This window comes from Oreochromis niloticus, linkage group LG7 (assembly GCF_001858045.2).
Source record: "Oreochromis niloticus isolate F11D_XX linkage group LG7, O_niloticus_UMD_NMBU, whole genome shotgun sequence".
Taxonomy (NCBI): Eukaryota; Metazoa; Chordata; class Actinopteri; order Cichliformes; family Cichlidae; genus Oreochromis; species Oreochromis niloticus.
The window spans coordinates 12,159,690-12,169,073 of record NC_031972.2 but is presented as its reverse complement, the minus strand read 5'-3'; the positions used below and the strand labels follow the sequence as shown (position 1 = coordinate 12,169,073).

General features: G+C 40.9%; 1 protein-coding gene across 1 annotated transcript; it reads right to left on the bottom strand.

Annotated features, from left to right (window-relative positions):
* Positions 1-93: 93 nt before the first annotated feature.
* Positions 94-9,113, bottom strand: LOC100694446 (3-hydroxy-3-methylglutaryl-coenzyme A reductase). Its single transcript, XM_005459689.4, has 20 exons — positions 8,833-9,113; positions 8,232-8,438; positions 8,036-8,147; positions 7,609-7,696; positions 6,762-6,846; positions 6,541-6,646; positions 6,308-6,414; positions 6,063-6,182; positions 5,816-5,949; positions 5,451-5,740; positions 5,209-5,342; positions 4,904-5,098; positions 4,429-4,587; positions 3,332-3,489; positions 3,142-3,247; positions 2,888-3,058; positions 2,628-2,768; positions 2,326-2,484; positions 2,084-2,232; positions 94-1,084 (listed from the first exon to the last, which is right to left on the bottom strand). Exons 2-20 carry the CDS (start codon positions 8,394-8,396, stop codon positions 1,048-1,050), a joined length of 2,616 nt encoding a protein of 871 aa, XP_005459746.1. The 5' UTR covers positions 8,397-8,438; positions 8,833-9,113; the 3' UTR covers positions 94-1,047.
* Between the last annotated feature and the right edge of the window lie 271 nt (positions 9,114-9,384).

Below are 9,384 nucleotides of genomic sequence, written 5' to 3'. Positions count from 1 at the left end.
ATGTATTTGACTCATCTTGTTCATCTGCTAACTGGAAAAGGCCCCAAGTGTTGATTCCAGTCTTGTTAATGTTAAAGAAAGACAAACACGGTATTGTCAACAAAAAATTGTCATTTATTTTTTTTTTAAATAAGACAGTTTTAAGTTTACTTTTATCTTAATTGGTTATTCTAAAGCAGGCAGCGCAAGGCTCAATTTCTAAAACATACTGTATGTAAGGGCACTTCTGAGTGTCACTGCTTTCTGAAAATGAGCAGGACCTGCAGTCAGTGATAATTTATACCCAGTCCTTCAGTTCCACAGATGACAGTGTACCGTAAAAGTTTGTTAAATTATTATGGCTTCCAATTTTCCTCAAACTTGTAGAAGTAGTTGATCAGAATCTGAACCAAACACATCCTTCTGCTGGCAACATCTTCATTCATTGAAGCAAGAAGTCCAACAGCCACAGGCAATCTACAGTATACACAGTATACAGTAGCACCTTCACTCAGGGAGGGATGTACATGTCTATGTAGTGACGCCTACAACACTGGTAAAAACACATTCGCACACAAAGTGGACTTTCAGAACTTGAGCACAAGCTGCCCACTACACTCTCTCAAGCAAGCTTTTGGCAAATGCAAAGATCCATTTGTCAACAAAAAATAAATAAAAATGATGATGACTGCCTGAGGATCTCATTTCATTCAGCTCATGTAAAAACCATTCAGACATCCCATCCATCCTTTGCGACTCATCAGAGGTACAGGACTCTTGTTGTAACTTGTGCAGCAAGATGGATTTTACTTGTCCAAACACCATCAGTTGCACGCACTTCTCTCAAAGATCAGTAGCAGAATTAACAGGCTCTCAAATGCTATTACAAAGTTCAGATGCAGACAAATGGCACAAATTAACAACCAAAACTTAACACCTCAGCTCACAAACCAGTGAGGCAATAAAACAAACCAAGTACATGTTGGCTCTGTTTATTAACACTCTGATATCTGGATGTCCACAGGCCCGCTTTTACAACCGCATCACAACGGCCCATTGGTGTTAGTGTCACGCCGTATTCTCTGAACACAGGTTTGTTTTAGATCTAAGAGACAAAAACAAAAAGATCATTTACATTAAACATTTTTTTGGTATTACACACTCCTTTTTATTGAATGCTAATGCGGCCTCATCTATATAAATACGGGCTATTTTGGATGCACTTTGGAAAAAGCCAGACTTTTAAACATTTTTTAGGAACAAAATGTAGAGGCTGTGGATCATATATTTGAAAACAAGAGACTAAAGATTTAAAAAAAAAAAAAAAAAAAACCCACAAAACCTCATGTGGCATGTCATGTACTCTGTGTATATCAGGTGATTGTGCCCACATGTAGTTTTAGACATTTGAATGCACAGAAAAGTTTTTCAAAGAGAAAATTTCCCAATTTGTCACGTTAAATTTAATAGATTGTGTGTAGTATATAATCACCTTTATTCCAGGTTTGGATGTACGCATTTGTAAAAAAGTTTTACGTGTGGGTCAAACTGCGTTGTATTTGTGTGTGGATTGGAGCACACATTTGTGAGGCCTTTGTAATAATTTTGAGGCAAATTTCTCTCCATACAAATATATCCTTCTAATAAGTAAATTTCTATCGTAACTTATCCTGGAGACCTAATTGTAATAACTACACTACGTATTAATTTAGCCGAATACATAATTGCGATCACTTAGTTTTCACTATGAAGCTCTGACACTGACAAGTCTGTTGACTTTACACGGGCAGCCTGTCCGCGTTTGTGATTGGTCAGATGCTTACAGCACCACACCTTTCACAATAACATTCACATAGCTGTATTGGGAAACTCTGGTTTGACTAATTGGATTGTGGTTAACTACCTTCGTGTGAACACTTTGCTCAATGTCAGCCAGGGTAAGTAAAGCCATATTGTGAAAAGAGATGCTGGTTATGTTATGCTTGCTTCTTAGAACAGACATGTCAATTTTCCTAAAGAACACACGACATGAAAGGAAAACGGCACAAATTCTCAAATTTGACCAGGCATCACTGTAAAAACCTAAAAAAATGAGACATCTCACCTGTTGTGGGTCATGTGGCTCTTGACTAGGTGTCCAGCAGCGAGAGCAGCCATCAGGGAGAGCTCTCCTGCCAGAACAGTGGCACAGACTACACGGGCCAGCTGACGGGCGTTGTCACCTGGCTGGTTGGGATTTGTAACACCAAGCATCTGCAGGTACAGATGTTTTGTGTTAGAGGGGGGAAAAAAAATTCTAAAAACTCATCAACAAATGCCAGCTATGTTACATGTAGTTGAGACTACCTGCAGACAGGCCTGCTGTGGCGACAGGTTGGTGCCTCCTCCCACAGTGCCGAGCTCTATAGAAGGCATAGTGCAACTGATGTACAGGTCCTCCCCACCTGGACCGATAGCCTCCATCTGAGTAATGCAGTTAGAGCTCCCCACTGTCTGAGCTGGGTCCTTAACCACAACACAAACAAATACTTGTTCTTTAATATGTCTTTTTGTTGGATCATATACCATGCCACAGACATAGTGTTTCACTATTTAAACATTTTTTTTATTTATTTAATTTTTTTTGTGTTAATTTAAGTTTCTATTACTTGTCCACAGGCAATGTAGATAGCAGCGACGATGTTAGCAGCATGAGCATTAAAGCCACCTATACTGCCAGCCATGGCTGAGCCCACCAAGTTCTTGTTTAAGTTCAGGTCCACGAGAGCAGCTGTGCTGCTCTTAAGCACCTGGGGAAACATTAAAGGGTCATTTTACAAACTGCAGAGACACAGAAAAACTGGGGGGAAAGAAACTGTGGCCGCTGTCATTAGATTTCTGACAGGATCCAGCTTTGAATTGTTTTTACCTCTCTCACCACCTTTGCAGGAATAGTGGCCTCGCACACAGCAGACTTGCCTCGGCCCAGAATCCAGTTAATTGCAGCAGGTTTCTTGTCTGTGCAAAAGTTGCCACTGAGCGAAAGTACCTCTACGTCTGGATGCTGCTGCTGGAGCACATGCAGAGCATGCTCAGTGCCCTGAAGAAAAAGACACAGAAAGGCACTCAGCACTGAAGTCAACATTTGAATAACAGGACCGAATTACAGAAGACTTCTCATACCTTCGAGAGCATGTTCATACCCATGGCATCGCCTGTTTGAGACTGGAAGCGAATGTATAGGTTTCTGCCAGCTATGCCCACCAACAATTTCTCCAGACGAGCAAACCTACAAAGAGTACTCCCCAGTTATGATCTGTGTACCAAAAACACTTTGTCACAGTCATCAATCAGTCATAGCTCTTCCACTGACCTGCTGGTCTCGTCAAACGCCTCTTTAATCATGCTAAATCCGTCCGAGGTCTCGAGCCAGACTTTGACCTCTGCAGCCCGGCACGCTGAGGGCAGCCTCACCAGAGGACCCCTGGTCATGCTGTCAGCTAGAATCCGGCTGCTGCAACCCCCACTCAGCTGGACAGGAAAGAAAACACTGTCAGCAGGGAGCACACACAGAAATAACAGCAGCCAGAGGTAGATACAATAATTTTCCATTGCTGTGATGATGACATTTTCATGACCTTACATCCTCTAAAAATGGCTGCGTATAGGAGGGCAATAAAAATCCAAATCCATTTAACTACCTACCATTCAATGAGCCATACCATTTTAGTTTTGGTTCATAAATTGTTTGGGTTTTTTTTACCCCAACCACACTTTAAGTTTTTAGATTTAGGTTAGTTTTTAAAATAACCATCTTTCATGAGCATTGTAATAACATCACATACACCCAATAATTAAGGGCAAAGTGCACAACACCTCTCCGGGGTTTTGCCACAATGACTCACATGCACAGATTCGCTAAGTAAAATCAAAATCAACTGAACTCCCAAGCCTAGCAATTAATTACTCACCTTATCAGCTGAGACCATTTATAGAGGACGGACAATAGCCACACTGATATCAAAAATCTAGTTTTAAATCGGTATGCTGAGTGCTTTCACAATTGCTGCCTTGATCTTTTGAAATGAGTCAGTCACAAGAGAGCCACACCACAACCTATAAACTGCTTTAATCTCTTTTTTGACTGCAATGGAAACCTGCAACTGAAGCTAATAACTCCTCAGGAAAGTCTTACTGAGGTCACAGATCAACTAGACTTATTTTAGCAATCAGATTCACTGCCACCTGCTGGTCATTAGACAGAACGCAGAACAGAATGCCCAAACACTGAAGTATTATTTACTACATATAGAGTTTTTTAAGTCCATGTTAACTGAACCACATAACCTTCTATATTATTCATCTTTCTTGAATACCATTGCCAAATTCTATGACTTGTCAGTTTTTCCATGACTCTACAAACCCTGTAGATTTATTTATTTGCATTTACTCCACACGAGACACACTTACAAAAAGTGCCCTGCATCCTCGGTTGGCGCTGGCTACCAGGCAGCCTTCTGTGGTGGCCAAAGGAACATAAAACTCCTTCTTGTCCAACAGAAGAGGGCCAGCCACTCCCACTGGCACTGGCATGTAGCCAATGACATTCTCACAGCAAGTACCCATCACCTAAAAGGCAAAGACAACACAAACTAAGCACAAAGTAAGCACAACTAAGAACAAAGTAAAGAAAAAAATGAACATAAAAACATTTGATTTTTTTAAAACAGATTAGATAGATAGATAGATAGATAGATAGATAGATAGATAGATAGATAGATAGATAGATAGATAGATAGATAGATAGATAGAGAGATATAGATAGAGAGATATAGATATAGATAGATAGATATATGTATATCTGATTTAAAACAGACAACTGAAGATAAACTTTTTTTTTTTTCCAAGAATAAACAGGACTACACTTTAAAAGGACTGTCAGTACCTGTGAGTAGTTGTAGTCCTTGTAAGGTAGAGAAGCCAAGGCAGTGGGAACAGGAAGTTTGGATGATAACAGTTCTCTCCTGATGGCCACGCCCCTCTCTGGAGTCTCAAGGACAGCTTCAAGTTTATAATTCATAATCTTACGCAGGGTTACAAGATTCATCACCTCTGCATCACTCAGCAAATGGGCACCTCTCTGGAAAGAATCATGGGCGAAACAGTGATATTTTTTAAGAATCTGAGGAACACAGAACATCATATATATATAGTTTTGTATTGTGCTTCCAGTATAACCTGACAACTTACCTGAGAATCTGAGAGGATGGCCATACATTCCTCCAGACTTCGGGGCTCCGACGGACAAACACTTGGAGGAGCACATTGTGTCTGAGCAAGAGAATCCCCAGAAGATGTACCACAAAATTCATTCTGAATCACATCTGCAGCAGAGGAATCACATGAAAAAAACCACAGCAGTTAGAGCAGAATCATCTTCAGCACTGGGTACACATGCTATCAAAGCTAGAAGCACCCGCTATGAGTCTCACCCTCTTCTCTAAATGATATGTCAGCTTCAGAGGAAAGTTTCACGTCTGAAGCAGCTGCTAAAGAGGTAGGGATGGTTGCCAAAACACTATTAGATGTCTTCTGGGGTTTCAGGGCTGGGAGGGACCTCATGCAGCAGTCCTCTGTCACCCAGGGCTTCGGACTGGGAGTGGAGCTTATAATGGTACTCTTGAGTGAAAGCGAGGACTCTGTCTCTGCTTGCTCAAAAAATACATACTTTACGGCCAGAATCAGCGCAAGACCAAGGGTTATCACCTGTTCCAGGTCAATACTGGAGAGAGAAAAAGTCATAAATCAGTGGACGCAGGAATCAATAATGCAAACAGTGCAATATTCCATGGTTTACCTGGTGAGCTTAAGAGGCAATATGGTGCTAGGAGAGTCCAGTCTCTTTGCTACAGGCCCTTCCACTGTGCGGTTTTGACCTGAATGTTCGGCTGTCAGTCGAGTGTGAGCATGAACCAAAGCCAATCCCAGAGACTGAAAGACAACATCACACAGGCATCATCGTTCAGACCTAAAAATGCTTTATAATACACAATGTTGACGACTAATCTAAATAAACATCGCCACCATAGATAATGGGAACTCACCATTATGATTTTAACCCTTTGAGTCACAGGATTGGGCTTGTTATCCTCTTCCTCAGCTAGCACACGGGAGAAGTGGCTCAGCTGCCAGATGGGGCGCCCCTCACGACTTTCCCTTGACAGCTACACACAAATATGCAGGACCACAAAAAATAATAATAAAAAATATATATCACAGTTAAACTCTATTAACTTATTTCCTTATCTCATCTGTGTTTATTTTTCCAAATGTTACATGCACATCTCACCTCCAGCACCAGAGAGACACAGGCAGGGAAGAACGTCATGAAGACAAAGTAATTGGCCAGAACAGACATGCAGCCAAAACAACACATGATCTCCAACTGGGGCACACCTAGAAAAAAGGAAGAAACACAGCTGAAATCTGCTTTTCCACACGATCAAGCGTCAACACAACATTTCTAACACACAGAGCATCACTGATGATGCTTATAGGTGGAGAAAGAGCAGCAATCCTTACCAGACATGGTTCCGATTCCTATAACCAGACACTCAACCACAGCATCCAGGGTGAATGTTGGGCCCAGGATGGCCATGCCGTGAGAAATGTTCTCCCTCACCTCCTCCTATTCCCGACACACAAGACTAATTCATTAGTTAAGGATGATTTACACTTATGTCCCCCATATGAATAAAGCCACATTTCATACATATGGTAAGACCAAATATGTGCGAAATTACCTGAGAGTTTGAGCTGAGGGCAAATTTAGCCAACGCACAGGCTCTGGACAGGTCAATAAGCAGGAGGAAAAACGGCAGCGCTTCACTGCAGGGAGAGCAGACAAGTGTCAGCTAGGAAGTGACCTGGAATACTTTCCTACAGCCTCTGCTTTATGATACCCAAGTGTCATCTTACAATTACAGATCAGTGAACTTAATCTTACAACTGAATTAAATGATTTGTCTCTAATGTAAAGGAGCTGCAGAGCTTCAAATATTTTGCCATAATATTGTGAAACAATGTGTACATCACCCTGCTGGTAAATGTTAACTATTTTAACTACCTGATCTCACTAGCACATTAGCTGCCTCTTATCCTGCTACTACCAACTGTGTTAGCTATGCAACTAAGGCAGTTTTAAACATGGATTCGTGATTTTTTTTAAAAACACACTCCCACACTCTCACTAACAATTATTTGTAGAAACAGAAAAAGTAATAACTTTTGACAACAAAGTAAGCTGACAGCAATTTGAGGCTCTTCTGAGAAGGAAGTACAGTGTAGTGTTACCTCAGTCTAACTGAAACTCTTTGCATAGCCTCAAACAGGGACAACATGTCTATCCTTATGCTTACTTATTTTCTTACTTATATATATATTTATTATTGCTCATTAATAACACAAAGGTGTTTCTTACTGGATTAACTATGTTAATCAACAGAATAATAATTTAATAGAATACTTAATTGCTAACATAATCCACTGCCTATTTATAAGTATAATTCACTCTGTACACTCTCAATATGTCACAGACCACTTTAAGAACCACTCTCCTAGTGTACATGTGAGTCCATGTGAAACACTTACTTCAGACCTGTCAGCTCCTTCCCAAAGAAATGGATGACGACTGTACTGAAGACAAAGCTGGAAAATACTGTAAATAATCCAGCAATACCTGGAGAAGGAGGAGAAATGGAATGTTGGTCTATTTTTTTTGATAAATTTGTTAGCCAGTCATTTGTTTTTCAGTCTGAATGAAAAGCAAGGAAACAAAAGAATCCAAGTAGTTTTGTGTTAAAATTGATATACATTAAAATTATGTTCTACATTAAATCCACTGACAACATTTTATGGCAATTCAAACAGCTGAAGCTGGAAACTAGTACAAGAAAAACTGTGGCCACTAATCAGTGGTGATTATACAGCCAAAACAAATCTGTATGATGTGAGAAGAAGTGTTTACTGCTGTCCAAAACTGGAAAAACAACAACAACAAACATCTCATGATACTGACCTAGAATATATTTGGATCCAAGCTGTCTGAGATTCTTGAACTGAAAATAAATATAAATAATGGCCATGCACCGAGTGACTGTCAGAATAACTGCATCACTGCTCTGGATTTTCTGCAAGACAAAAAAAAAACAGAGTGGGTTAGTGTAGACAAAACTCCGGCAACATTTCTTAAGAGAGTGCCACACCAGCCTCACCTCCTCCTCAACTTTGGGGCATTGGTTCCACTTGCACATCTGGTTGCTTGTTGCTAGGCTGTTCATAGACACGAAGCACACGGTCAAAGCCAGGGTCCCCACGATTACCTCCCATGGGTGCGAGGCCACCAGCAACCCATGAAGTCTAAATAGACGTGCCAACATGGTCTCAGGATAACTTCCGACTACACAAGATCCCAGAATGACCTGCGTTACAAGAACATCGTCCAGTCACTGGTAGTTAGCAAGTCTGACTTCTGTACGGCTTTAAAATCAAAATGCAGCTTGTGTGATGATGGCGAAATACAGTGAAAGACGATCGTTAAGTTTAATATACACACTCGGTCGCCGCAGTGTTGTCAAAAGGATTTTAACAATAGTATTCACAAATGTATCATTGCGATACTCCTGGTTAGCATTACCTAGATGTTAACACACTGAGGCTATATTAGCCCAACTTAGCTAATGCTAGTTACCGTAACATCGGTCAACATTAGCTACGCTGACTAATTTTAAAGCCTGTCACAAAAATAACTTGATACTCCAGGCTCATTACATTTTTAAGTACTACTTTGTATTTTACTGAAACATGTGAACATACAAAGAGAAGTTTCTTCGTGGTCAGAGAGTCCTTTCCATAGCGACAGTGCCCTTCCCACAAATTGCTTAGCCTGCTACATTGCCTGATCTGATGTAATGAAACTAATATGGCGATCCGGAAATACTGACGTCAAGTATGACACAATCCGCTCGTGAAGTCCTGACGTATGAACCAAAACGTCCTACCCGTATTATAATTTGACGGTGACATGTGACTAAACCTAACCCAACCCCTAACCATAACCCTAACCATAACCTTAAGAAGTATTCCGGATGGGTGAGAGAAAAAGAAGTTAATTCGACGTTGGTTTTGTGCGCATGCGCGGCGTCTGCGCAGAAACATTGGGTAGGATGTTTTGTCGGGTAGGATGGATTCCCAGAACACCGGCTCCAAGCTCCTACTGAGGCTGTTGCCGTTATACCGTTTGGTAGTACAGTGTATCTTATTTAACACAAACAAGCCCCTAAGAATAATCAGTGGTCGTTGTCTGCATCGGTCGCTTTTATTGGCGCTGTTCATGTGGATTATGTCTCAGCTTTTTTTAACTCAGAG